Below are 14,364 nucleotides of genomic sequence, written 5' to 3' on the forward strand. Positions count from 1 at the left end.
AAGCATCTGCACACCTGACTCTCCCTTGAAACCAATGCCACTGGCACTGAGGCAGAGCATCTACCAGATACTTCAGTTTTCCTACTGACAATAAAGCAACATTAAAAAAATTAGTTTAAGCATAAAACATAGTATAAGGACACTGTACACATATAAAGTATACAGTGTAAGTTTGGTTTTAATATAGGCATAAAACACTTTAGAGCTTACCTTGAAAGGCACCTCTGAGGGCCAGGCTGATCCCTGCTGTAGAATTTCGAGGTTGTCCTTTCTGGAACCTTAAGGACGTAATCAAACATTTCAAGGTTGCTATTGATATTTTAGATTCAGTCAATAAACCTAATGCTTATCCTATATGAATGAAAAAACAAGACTAACCAACAGAAATGAACAATAGTTCAGTGGGACCTGTGGGGATGTATTCCATGATACCAGCATTGGAAGCTCCAAGGCAGCAGCAGGTGCTTCCAGTTTGCTCCAAACCTTTGCAATCTATCAGGGTTCAGACAGAAAGAGGTTTGCCCCTTTCCTCAGAGTCAGTATCATTCTTGGTCAATAATTAAAGCAGACAGTGAAAGGCATCTGCAGTCACTGAATGCAGCTTTCCCCATCTGGTGGATTACCTTATATTGTTACCACAGGCTGGGGAATGAGACACACACATCCCCAGCTGCAAAGTAAAAAAATAAGTACACACACGGGCATATGAATTCCTTCTCACATACTCTTGGACTTGTTCTTAGAAATTCTGTTAAAAAGGGAAATACACCATCACCTCACTTACGCAAACTAACAAGCTTTCCCACAACAAGCCAGACTTTTTCATCAAATGGGCTGCTACAAATACCTGGTCTAACAAAAGAGGTGTGTCTGCAATCATAGATCCTGCAGATATCATAAGTGGGTGGACATTATACACTGTGTTGGTTTGGCATGGCCAGGTTTTTGGTAGCAGGGGATGGGTCACAGAAGTGACTTCTGTGAGAAGCTGCTGGAAGTTTCCTCCATGTCCGACAGAGCCACTCTGATGGCTCTGAAGATGGACATGCTGCTGGCCCCGTTAGAGATGTTGGTAACACCTCTGTGATGACATTTAAGAAGAAAATCAAACCAGCACACGGGCAGTTTTTTCCAGGGGTGGCGAGGTGCCGCCGCCAGGGTCATCCCGGCCCAGCCCGCGGCAATGTGCCACCGCAGCCGCCGCCATCTCGGTGCGGCCTGCAGCGAGCCTTGCCTGCCTGGCCGACCCCAGCCGGCCCCGCCGCGGGCACAAGGCCGGGGGCGGCTTCTCCTTCCCGGTGCCCTGCGTGAGGAGAGGCGTTCAATAGCGCCAGCGCCGCGGCCGCCACCGCCCACACAATGGCAGCGGGGCCGCCTGGCCGGCAGCGAAAACGTGGCGAGTGACTCCCGACACTGAACCCAACCCAGATCAATCTCACAGCGCTGCAAGATCCTGTAGGAATCTTTGAATTGCTGGAACTTGGTGGCTACGGCACCTACGGGCAGCAGTTTTTCTTCTAGACAGAGAAGAGGAGGAAGTGAGGACATGTAAGAGAAAATAACGTGGTGGCACCAAGGTCAGTGGAGAAAGAGAGACAGGAGGTGCTCCAAGCGTCCGGGCCGAGATTCCTGTGCAGGCCGTGGTGAGGAGCATGGTGAAACAAAGTGCCCCCTGTAACACCTGGAGCCCAGGGGGATGCAGAGATTCACTCGTAGCCTGTGGGAGAAGTGCTCACGCCAGAGCGGGTGGGTGCTGGAGAAAGCTGTGATCCAGTGAGAGACACAAATAGAGAGAGAGGGCCCCGGTTCCAGAGAGAGCAGCCTGTCCTTGGAGGTCTGCACCCTGTGGATGAGTGACCCACACCGCAACAGTTTTGGGAAGACTTTGCCCATGGGAGGGACTCATGTTGCAGCAGTTTTGGCAAGACTGCTGCCCGTGAGATTGGAGCCACGCTGGAAAAGTTCACAGAGAGCTGTCTCCTGTGGGAGGGACCCCACAGCACAGCAGAGGAAAAACTCCTCTCCTTGAACAAACAGAAAAAGACCTCAGGTGACAATCTGACCAAAACCCCCACACCATGTCTCCCTACGCTGTCAGTGGGAAGGAGGGTGAATCTGAGGGGGAAAAAGGTGTTTTAAAGGCTTATTTTACTTCTCATTATCCTCCTTTGACTCTTAATAATAAATTTACTTTATACCTTTAAATTTGAACCTGTTTTGCCCTTAGAGTGTTTTTCTCCCAGTCCTCATCTCAACTCGTGATCGTTCATTAATTTTTTTCCCCCTCTCCTCTGCCCAGCTAAGAGCAAAAGAAGGTGAGAGATTTGCTTTTGTGGGTGCCTGGCTTATGGCCAGTGTCAAACCACGACATAGACACAAAGCCACAACACCAACCTGCCTGTAAATTTGCATCCCTTTTTCTAGATTAGTGTGACCCAGTTCATATAAAAGCAACGAGATTTTCAGTTTCATGAAGTGCAGAGGGTGGATACAGCACAGTGCAATCAACCCCCAAGAGTGCCAAACACCCTGGGTTTTACCCACCTTTGGGGGCTGCTCTTTGCTGTGGCTCACGCTCCAGAACACGTCGTCCTGGCCGGGGCTGAGCGGTGCTGTCACCATGTCTGACAGAGAGCTGCTGTGGTACACATCCTTACTAGCCCGGAAGCTGTCACACTTGAAACAAACAAAACACATATTGAATTGCACTTCCCTGCTGTCCTGGGTTGATTATGATGTTAAATTGTATCCCCATTCGTCCACCTAACCCAGACACAGGTTTTGTATTCTTAAAATTCCATCTCAGAGTAAAAGTGAGTGGAAAAGAAGCACCGAGTCTGTTATCAGAGACTGTACTTGCTCCCCCCGCATCGGGAGTTTTGACTACAGCACAGACAGACAACAAGACACAGATCGCCTTGGCTTTCCAACTAGCCGGAGCAGAGAGGTCTTCCTGGACTGTTTTCTTTCCCTTTTTTGAAACGAATCGAACCTGCTCTGGACTGGGGACTCGGGGGAGCACCGGGAGCTTGCACCCGTGGACTACCGGGAGCCCAGCCTGGGCAGCGGCATTTTCCAGCGCCAGAGGGACTGATAACAGAGCGAACACCCACAGGAAAGAGATCCTCTGAAGTTTGTCATCTCTTCTGAAGGGCGAGAGGTTTTGTAATGTGGTATCATTCATTTTTGTGCTGGGTAGTGCTGTGCCTGTGAAATAAACAGGTTTTTTCCACTTCTCTCAGAGAAATCTCTTCCCGAACCGGTTGGGGGGTGGGAAAAAAAGGGCCACGTGGGTTTGCTTCCCAGGGGGAGCCCCACTGGAGGTTTTCTCCCAAATTTTGCCCTAAACCAGGACACCTGCCTGCCTAACAGGTCAGTCTCAACAGAGATCAATGGTTCTGCTTGGGAGATAAAATATTTACTAAGCCTATCAGGACTATTGTGTTTGGATAGAGCCCTATTCACCTTATTCACTGTGTAGTGAGTTATTAATTTCCAGCATGTTAGGCACAAATATCCCAAGGTGAAGGGATAATAAAAAGAAATAGTAAACAAATCTATTCTTTCCGTGTATATACAGACACCTTTCTTAAATCTGTGGAGAAGCAAATAGGTCACTGGCAATGCACTGGGAGCTACCTACTTGGATGATGCAAAAAATGCTGTGGAGTCACTACATTTCATTGAAACCTAGACAATGCTTCCACTGCAGAATTTCCATAGTCTAATCACTGTGGGAACCCACCTCCCCTAACTTAGATGTTGACATCCAGGCTATTTTTTGCATGGCCACCACCAACCCACAGTCAGTGGAGGCAAACTGCCAGCTGCAAACACTTTTAAATGCTCCAGTGATTATGTCAGGACCCTGGTCCTCCTCTGAACCAAAGTTTTCAATTACTTGGAAAAAAGAAAGACCAAACTTGAGAATGCAGTAAGAAAGAATGAAATCATGGTCAGATGACACCCTCATGGGTGGCTAAGTCCAGGTGATGCCATTGCAGGCACCTGTGTTTAAAACATCTCCAAAGGTGTCCAGTTAGAGCACTAGGATAGCAAAAACCCCAATCACAGCACAGCAAAGGGAAAGGAGTCAAGTTACTTCCTTATAAAGTCGTCACTCTAAGGGAACAAGAACTAAGCAGTGCAAAACTCAAGCTAAAGTATTCAACATTTGGTCCTCTGATTCTTTCTGTAAAAGAAGTCTCCACACTGATGATCTGCTACACCAGTGTCTTCCAAAGAGGAAGAAACTCAGAGTTAAATGCGTCAGCTGAGAGTACTGCCTCCCTGAAATGAGAAATCCTCTTGGGACACAACACCAAGACAGAACACACAGAGACTGCCTGAGCTGGGCCTGTCTGCAGGGATTGCTATGCTAGAACTAGTTTGATATTACGGAAATAGAAGAAGTATTAGAGAAATAAATGCCTGAAGCTGTGCCACTCTGTGCTCCACCTCGTCTGATCTCCCACGCAGTGCTAGGCCAGGGCTCTCTGGGAGGTGCCTCTTCCTCAAACACATGGCAACATCAGCATCTCCAACACTTGGAGGCCCAAGAATGAAGTTTGCAATTTTTGTCTGAGTCACAGTTCAAACTCCTGTGTCTCAACCGAGTTACTGCAACTTAGACCAGAGGTACTTGCATACACTTTCCCCAAATAATATTTTATTGATTTATCAGATAAGTCTATAAAATTCTCCAGTTTCTCCATCCTAAAAAGTAAACCACAGTCACTACAACTTCACACAGATTTCAAGAAGATAATAGGATTACAAACTCTATATAACTGTACAAGACTAAATTTCATGGGAACAACATTCAACATGAATTAAATATTGACAGGCAGAAATTCTAAAACTAGATAAAGATGTCAAAGATGTTTCATTGTAACCTCCCAGAACAGAATGGCAAAGTCAACTGCCAAAGACAGTCCTGAGAAGTTCACTTAGTTATTCAGGTGGTTTTCCTGCCTTTTTGGAACAGCATGTTCTGTTGATTCTCTTTACAGAAAACAGCATTTTCAGCAGCTGTAACATCTCATAATCTATGTCTTTCCAAAATACCTTTTTGTCCAACATGATTGTCTCTAATAATAGTTTTTTGTTAACCAGAATTATTTGAGTAACAAAGTGTTCACCTGAAGTGATCCACTGTAGGTACAGAAACAGGTTTTCTAGCAGGTGTATTATTATCAGAATATAGTAGGATTTTATTTTCTTGCCCCTTTTTCAACAAGACATATATATTTCTTTTTAAATTCCAGCCTTTGAGTCCTGCTGATTACCAGAAAACTATTTGTGTTCAAAAGCATGGATAAGCTTTGCTGATATAAGTGACTGAGTTAATCCAAACTCTGCCCAGTATACCAGTTCTGTGTAAAGCCAGAACAGACACCTGCCTCCACAAGCAAGTCAAAACCATCTCAGATGATCCCCAAAATTAGTGTTTGATATTCTCCTTAGCTTTGTATAGGGGAAAAAATTTAACACCCCCCCCAACAATAATTCTAAACTACTGAGATTTGAACTTTAAATTGTTTTTCTTGTAAGTAATATCTAAAGAATAGCAGTTCTCCTCATGCACAGAAAGCATTGGTAGAGAAAGTGTTACTTACTGTGTGTCTTCAAACCATAAAGGGACATGTAACTAAGGAAAAGAACACTTTAATCCACAAAATGGTAATATAAGGTGATATAGCTCAAAAGACTCATTACTAGAGTTAGTTTAAAACCATTTAGATGCAAGAAGTTTTAAAAAGACAGGCTGCATTGCTTTTTTGGAGGATGCCCAAGTTACTAATTTGAACTGAATCTACACAGAGGAGATAGATTAAGTGCAAGTGTTGTTAGGAAACAGCATAAGGAAAAGGAATTTCTTAAACTTCTGAGCAGATGTACTCTGGGATACTAGGGCAGTTCATGGCTTTACACACAGCTAGCTCTTGTAATATTGTTAGTCTTCTTGTTCTGATTCAGTCACATCACCCCACACACAATAGAGAAGATATACCTAGCAAATCCTATAGGAAAACTACAAGAATTAATTAAAAATGAAGCTCGTTTCAGATGTGAGCTAAATTTTTCCACTAGTCAGGCAGCAGGAGATGCTGGGCAGAAGATCAGACTCAGTGACTTTGTTTAAGAAGCCTCTGTGAAATTCTGCAAGCAGTCCAAAACAGCTCATCCCACACCACCACAAGCAGAGAGCCGGATCTGCCACTGTACTGCAGCAAAGATAAACATGGTACAAAGCAGGTGGAATTGGTACACTCGAACAGGTAGTATCACACATTTCTCTCAGCAGACAGATAGGATGTAAGGCACTGAGAAATCATGCTCAGGAGCTGTGTTAAATTTCTCAGTGAAATAAATCTGAGAGAGATTTGGGCATCCAGGATGTGCCACAAGATCTCACAAAATACTGTTGAAAATAAGAAGTAATTTTTGTCTGAGCAGAGCAGTGCTGGCAAATGATCTGTCTCTGACAAGCCTGGCTGAAATTTCTTCAGTGCAGTTTCTGTGATTAATTCAGCTTGCATTTTAACTCCACAGTTCACTTTTATTTTAAATCAACTAGGCACCCACATACTGAACTTCACAAGTGTGTTGTTGTGTCTTTTAATCTCCAGGTGACTACCTGACCCATCACTTCTATTGCCTAAACACCTCATCCAGTTAATGCAGGCAGCATGTCCAAACATGCTGCCATTAGCATCAGCAGCTGCTCCCAACTAGCAAAGGGAAAAATAACCCTTCAGGGAATTTATAAATTACCCATTGAAGTTCATGTGGTCTCCATGTGAACACAGCAGGCAGCAGCACAGATTGGCTTCTCCCTGTCTACATGCACTGTCAGCTGGAGCTCTGCTTTGTGAGGGGGTACCAGGGCACCTCCCAGCAGGGAGTGAAATCACACTGCAACTGCTGTGCACCACTTGCTGCTATTATCCTTAAGTAACACCATCATTCTAAACAGCATATATTTTTTGTAGTGTAGCTTCCATCAAGAAATGTTAAAGAAGTTGGTAAATACTGCTTCATTCCCCACCATCCCTATCCACAGCTTGGAGAGGTGCTACAAACAGGAAAGCACTGATAGGGTGCAGAGGAATGATCACTTGTCCCAGGTGAAGCAGCCTCTCATCCCAGGAGTGACACCTAAGCAAGGGCAAGACTATCCTCTGTACAGCCACTGTACTCCTGCAGAATCCCAAATGCAATAAACTGTGGATGCTCCCACTGCTGTTACAGGGCTGAAATATTTGCCTCAGGGAAGCTGCCAGCCTCTGCCCAAGGCTAAGATACAAATGTCCTTCTTGTAGACCTTGCATAGCTCTCCAGTGATTTGGTGCTGCAAGCCAGGCCATCAACTCAGCCCACTTAAAATACTCGTGACTTGAAACAACAAACAGACCCTGGAAAAAATAGATGTGAGAACACACACATAAATATTTTTCCAGGTAAAAGCTATCAGGTCAAATGAGGCCTTTCTGCTCACATTTGTCTCTGGTGATTTTTCCATCATCACCAAACAGCAAAGCAACCTGAAGAGGAAAGGCGCAGGGAGGCTTTGACTCAGAGACACTAAGAGCCAGCTATTATCCACCTCCCAAGCTCTCAGACTCACTCCAGGGCACAAACCAAAGCAGGATAGGGGAGAGCTGCATCCCCACATCCTGCTGGGGAATTTCAACTACTCCTGTATCTGCTGGGAAAGCAGCACAGTGAGCTGTAGGCAGTCCAGGAGAGTCCTGGAATGCACAGAGGATGACTTTCAGCCAGGTGGTAGGCAGCCCTGACAGGGGGGATGCAATACTGGTCCTGAGGGTCACCAACACAGGGGAGCTAATCAGTGAACTCAAGGCTGGAGGCGGCTGGGGCTGCAGTGATCACACACTGGTAGAGTTCATAGTTCTGAAGGATATGGCTCAGGCAAAAGGTAAAGTCAGAACCCTGCATTTTAGGAAAGTAAGGAAAGAAATTCTTATGATGAGGGTGGTGCAACACTGGAGAAGGTTGCCCAGAGAGGCTGCAGATGTCCCATCTCTGGAAACATTCAAGACCAGGCTGGATGGGGCTCTGAGCAACCTGATCTATTTGAAAATGTCCCTGCTCATGGTGGAGAGGCTGGACTGACTCTTAGAGGTCCCTTCTGACCCAAACCATGCTATGACTCTCTGACCTTTCATGGAGGATGTTCATATGAAGCTCATGCCAAGCAAAATCAACAATGAGTATAAGAAACATTTAGGATAATACAACCTGATCTCATAGAAATAACCCATAATTGCAGGTGTGCTCAAAGTACAAAGACCTACACTGTTGCTTTAGCGCCTTTCATGAGGCATCATGAAAGCAGCTGAGCTGCACCCAATAACCCATCCTTCTCTGCAGTCTGACCTTCCCCCTTTGACTCCATGACCCAGAGCAGAATGAGGTCACAAGATGCCACAGCGGCACACAAACAATGCCTAAGCCTGATCTGAATGTCAGACTCCTGTGGGTAGCAGTAGCTAAATCCCACAGAATCAATTTGAGAGATGCCTACAAAAACTATCCATCTATCTATCCATGCATCCAGAGGTCCAGTGGAAACTGAGAGCTGCCAAGATTAAAACTAGTGCTATGACTGTATGTCCTCTCTGAGGGGATGAATGAATGCAAAATGAAATACTATGTAAAATGTACAGCACTAAACTATGTAAAATGTAAACCTATGTAAAATGTACCAGCAGTAAGATTATTCTGGCCACTGCACACCTTCAGAATAAGTGGAGATATTCAGGCTAAAAGACTTGTGCTCACACTTATAGTAGTTTATTCCATTTTTACTTGCTGTTTTGTTTTTCTTTTGCTCACATATGCTTACAGCCTTTTCACAAGAGAGTGGAGAAAAAACCCTGCAGTCCAAGCTACTTCATACACACTGTGAGTAGGATGCTGAAAGGAAGCCCAATTTTTGGGCACATTGTGAGAACCATGAATCACCTCTTCCAGAACTGATAAAAATATCAGGAGCTAAAATGTTTTAAGAGAAGGATTCCAATGCAGAACTTCATCAGAATGCCTTCACTACACAGGTACTGTTTGGGTCCCACTTCTACATCTAATACTGAAATTTTAAAAGACTCAGACTTTCAGGGCTCTATCCACAGGTAAAATCTCATTCTGCATTGCTCCTTATTGTATCTCCACATACTTACAGATTATTTCATAAGATCAATAAAAACCTTGATTGTTTACATGGTTTCACTCATAAAAAAATTGTGTTTGGATGTAAAGTGCCATATACATTTATGGCACCATATAAATAATACATCATCCAGGGACTGCAACAGCACTGTCATTCAGACTTTCTGTGAAACATCTGAGAGGAGTTTCATGGAATCAACAATCAGGTATCAAGCATAAAAAATAACTCTTATCTAATCCTGATCTGCAGTGCTTAAGTATAATTCCACACAGAACCCAGCAGCAGAGGTGGCACCAGAAAACCTCGGGCCGGTTTGCACAGGCCTCAGTCACCTGCTCCAGAAGGGAATTCTGTTTCTGATGGGTTGTCCTGCCTAGAAGCACCCCTGGTCCCTGGTCTCCAGCCAGGGCAGCAGTACCTGCACTACCAGGGCTCTCTGTGGTGCAGGGGTGCAGGGGCTGGAGCTGCTCCCGGATCCCATCCTGGGCTGTGGGGTGGCCTCGTGTCCCAGCGCCACTGGCCATTGCAGGGAGGGCTGGATGCTGTCACTCTTCTTTGCTCCTCTTTGGTCCTCGGCCTGGGAAGGACAAAAGAGCAGCACATTGCACAAAGAGCCTGGGTTTGCGGGCTGGATGCTGTCCCACAGCAGCACAGAGCACAAACCTCTGACAGACCTTCCCACCAAGGACAGCCTTGGCACAGCACAAACCACTCTTTCCTTTCCATTTGCAACCCTTCCTTTTCCATCAAGTTTGCAAGCTGCAGCAAGGAGAAGGGCCTGAGTTTCCATCTGCTGTATTCTAGGCCACTCCTTTGGCTGCAGGCTGGGATTTTAGCTGGGACGAATCATGTGTCTATACTTACTTATCTTGGACGACATGCAGCCTGTTTTGCTGTGCATTAATTACCCCCTTCCACAGCATTGACATTACTGCATGTTGCTTTCTACCTTAAAACACTTTAAACACTCTGTCTTTTGGTATGTTACTTGTACTGTGAGAAAGACTGAGGAACATGATCTAGAAGGAACAAATTTCCTGAGGGCATTGCTCATTACGAAAGTCTTTATCCTGTGGTTTTGACCCTACTACTCTTTTCAATTCTTTTCAACATGACTAATTCTCATTCTCTAGTGTAAATCTTTAGCATATCCTCTGATTCAGCAGCCTGGAAACAACTCTACACAGTAAACTAGAGATTAATGCCATAAAAATACTCTTTTATCTGTGTTGGGGTGGGAATTCTTAATGCTATCTCTCACTATATCTGGATGTTTGTGCCTGTATCAGAAAGGTAAGCATATTCTTAGCACAGCCTAGAAACTGCTGAGGACATGGAAAATGATTCCACTTAGTCGCACAGATCCCCACTGTGGGAAAAAAGAAGACCAAAATGTAAAAAAAACCTAACCCCTTACTAAGACAAGCAACCACAGCTAAACACTATGAAATTCTAGCCCCAGTGAACATGTTCTCGAGGCCACATTTCCACTACCTGCAACTCATAATAATGAAAGGCAAATTTTACCATAAGCAAGGAAGGCAATGTAAAAGCCAGATACGGTAATTCACCTCCCAGATCTGTGCCCACGGGGAGCTGGCACGAAAGGTTTTATGATCCAGACACAAACTCATGCAGGTGACACTTTGGGCTTCCAGAACTAATGCCAAGCCCCATCCAGGCACTGAGCTAGCGTAGCCTGAGCTTGGAGTCTGACTCCCAACTCCTTCACCCTGGTGCTGCTGGGACCAGATACCGCACAGAGTGAGCTCACATCTGAGTGAGCTCACAGGTGTGCAGGGGAAAATTGTCCTGACCTGCTGGGCACAGGATAAGCACAATAGCAACGACAAGGAACTTCCCAGAGAGGGTTCTGGACCCCCAAACATTAAACTTGAGGCTTTGGAGGGCTCTAGGATTCTCTGTTTGTTTTCAATGTCTCAACGAAACAATAATTCTCAAGAGCTTCTGTGTACCAATGACTGGTGCTAGAAATGGGACCCCTTCAAAGTACAAACAAACTCACTCTTGTGTAGGCTACCACTGTCCCTATGCAGGTCCCTCTCAACAGAGGAACTAATATCTCTCTGGCTAATGAACTGGAAAAGATAAGTATCAACAGGAGCAAAAGCACTGACTTATCCCTGTTAAAAACAGTTACAGCTTTAAAGCGTTTTTAAATCATTGCAAATAGTTATGACTGCTGACAAAAAAGTCTCAACCAAAAAATGCAACCCTGTACCACCAATTTAGTGGAAGGACCTCTGACTTCCAAGAAGTTCTGAGATTCAGTAAATAGTATTGTACAATACCCTGAAAACTAGAATATATTATTGTAGCCATAATGACAAAAGCCTCATGCTGTGAACCTAAAACACAACTAATTATACTATATTTCACCACTAAATTAAAAGTTAACAGTGACTGCACACTAAATTCTGTAACATATTTCATTTTGCTTTCAAGGAGTCATTTACAAAACACATGCCAAAACCAGAGATGAGTATCTAAGACAATATTTTATTGGTTTGTCTTCTAACTACAATAAAGTAGAAGATAAATTAATCATCTGAGTTGCATTTTCACCCATTAAATGCCTAACAAAGGCAAAGCTTTTCTACTGACTTTGATGCTGTGTATTTAGAAAAAGCAGCTTACTTCTCTGTCCACACTCAATTTGCTCCTCAGCTGGAATAAGACCCAGCCTTCCATCATCAAACAAATACCGATTTCAAATTTTAGTAATGATTTGTTTAATCAGTCAGTACAATAAAGCCTTTAGAGCCAGGGTGTTTGTGGTTTTGACAGTTAGGCTGTACTTCAAACAGAATTACTCTCATTTTCACAAACTGCTCCTCTAACAAGGAGCTTAGCATCTTTTGTTTTCCTCACTTCATGGTGCTGCTTGGCTGTTCGCAGACTCTATTCTGTTACTGAAATTCATCATTTCACCAATCCTAGCAGTTACATTTAACTATCAATACAGGACATTTCAGCTCAGGGAATAGTTGCAGCACACACACACAAGAAAATGACAAAGATGGCACGTGCCTGAAGGCAGCAGCAAGGTGTTAAGAAGCTGCACTGCATTTCTCCTATTTACATGTGCATGAGTTCCCCTCATGCCTCTGTTTGGGCATTTTGGGAAGATACTTTGGCATGACTGCAGAGAACATCACATCCACTCTTCTACTGAGGAGGCACCTGTGAGCTGCTGAGATTTTTGACCCAGACTTTAGTGACACAACAAATCACACACCAGCTGTAGAACTAGGTTAACCAGTTGGGATTATATAAAAAATCATGCTAGGAATGAGGAGGTAGGATATGGAAATGGACTCAGAGCTTTTCAGGATATGGTGACAGTGACCAGAATGAGTTGCTGGGTAGAAATACTGTTAGAGTATTTCTATTATTGTAATAGAGTTAGCAAAGGAGGAAAACGGATTACAGTACAGGCTGATGATATGTGGCTATCCCTGATCCATCAAACCTTATCCTGGGACATACAAGACAATAAAAGGCATCACAGCCTGCTTGCTGGGGCACAGAGATCTGTGCTCAAGAGGTAGGATGCCATTCTGTGCCTGGGTCAATTCTGTGAACCCTAACATCAGGCAAAGACCTCTATTAAACCTCAGGTGGTATTACCTTATTTCATGCCTCTTTGAAAGACAAGGGAATGACACCTATTTGACCAGAAGAACCTCGTTTCTCCCCTCATCAACCAAACACTTCTCTCAACTCAAGCAGAAGTCACAGAACAATTCTTCCTTTCCTTTATCCTCTGAATATTAAAGGAAACTGAAGAATGTAGTGCAAGAGTGTAGGAAGACAGGTCAAGCTCCAGATGTAGGTTTAAAGATCAGTCTGCTTTCTGATTCAGCATTCCTACAGCATCATAAACTACAAAGCACCAAAATGCTGCCCTGGCCAAGACAATACCTCTTTGCTTGTGCTGCTTGATGGAGGATGCACTCCTGCATTTGAAGTCTTGGAAGGCTCCTTCTTCTTCTGCCTGTGATCATGCTGGAGAGACAGCAGCTGTGTCTGATCTTTGGGGAGAGTTCGGTGCATCTTCCTGTTGTGCTGCACATCTTCCATCTTCTGAAAGCAGAGAGTGATGAACCTCAGAGACAATGATGCCTTGGAGGACAAACAAGTTGCTGGAAATAGTGGCTTTTCAAACAAAGTGACCACAATTCCAGCAGAGCTGACAGAAGAGTCAGAACCTCGAGCAACAGGAAGAATAAAGTGGCACCAAACACTGTTAGGCTTTTTAGACAGCAGGTCAGAAAATTGTATTTGTTCTTTTTACTTTTACTAAAACCAGAGGTCTTTAACCAAACACTGCGTGCTTCTGTTTGATTACAGATCAATTTGCAGCTGAAACATTAAAAAAACATTGTGGCCAAGGTGACAGACTTGATAATGACAGTTCAGCATCAAAATTAACCTCTGATCCATTGTTTTTGTGAACAAGAAATTGTCCTGGTTACAACATGAATGCAAAATGGGGACTGGAGATTTAAGTTTAGGTTTAGCTGATGCTGGTAGCTTTCAGGGTAAAGGAATTTTAAACAGACCATTTCAGCCCAGAGAAACAGCAGGGACAAAAGTGGGAGAGGCAGTGTCCCTGCTGTAGATAAGGAGGGTAACTCAGTAACATCTAAGTTTACTCAAAGGAAGGCAACAAGAACGAGAACAAGAGGCAGTAAATGCATTAATGAAGTCCCTCTTTGGTCCACGATTCAGAGGATAGGAACACCCTCAGGGAACTGAGAAAGACATCAGATACAGAACAGGGAGCTGCAAACTGCTGTCAGCAAACACCCTCTTCATACCTGCTTCTTCTCTAATTTCCTCTGTCCATCTACTATGAAGTATTCATCTTCCACAGCCCTTTTGTCTTCTTTACCCCTTTCCTCTTTCCTCTGACTGACCTTTGCCTCTGGCCACCTCTGCTCACACTCCTGCTGCCTTCGTAGCTCCTGCTCTCTCTTCTGGTGCTGGAAGAAAGCCAGGGGATAACATTGCTTATTTTACTTTACTTTAGTACCCACCAATTACTGATGCCAGTGTTCATAAATCAGAAGGCCCATTTCCTGCTCTGCAGTCACTAAAGAGGGGACACCTGACACACCATAGAGCAAAAGTGGGCAAGGACA

General features: G+C 44.3%; 1 protein-coding gene across 4 annotated transcripts in view; it reads right to left on the reverse strand.

Moving 5' to 3' along the window:
• The window catches only part of NRK (Nik related kinase), a 93,549-nt gene that overhangs the window by 28,911 nt on the left and 50,274 nt on the right, over positions 1-14,364 (reverse strand). Inside the window, exons 13-17 of one of the 4 annotated variants that reach the window (XM_014255319.2) lie at positions 14,140-14,205; positions 13,142-13,303; positions 9,615-9,773; positions 2,545-2,676; positions 211-278 (exon numbers count right to left, since the gene is read on the reverse strand). In XM_014255319.2, the coding sequence (XP_014110794.2) occupies positions 211-278; positions 2,545-2,676; positions 9,615-9,773; positions 13,142-13,303; positions 14,140-14,205 (587 nt within the window). Of the gene's footprint in view, positions 1-210; positions 279-2,544; positions 2,677-9,614; positions 9,774-13,141; positions 13,304-14,040; positions 14,206-14,364 lie in introns of all 4 variants that reach the window. The other 3 variants (XM_014255317.2, XM_014255316.2, XM_088062706.1) reach the window with 3 other exon arrangements.

Source organism: Pseudopodoces humilis, chromosome 15, assembly GCF_049639895.1.
Source record: "Pseudopodoces humilis isolate 2021_Gansu_Grassland_sample_001 chromosome 15, ASM4963989v1, whole genome shotgun sequence".
NCBI classification, from domain to species: Eukaryota; Metazoa; Chordata; class Aves; order Passeriformes; family Paridae; genus Pseudopodoces; species Pseudopodoces humilis.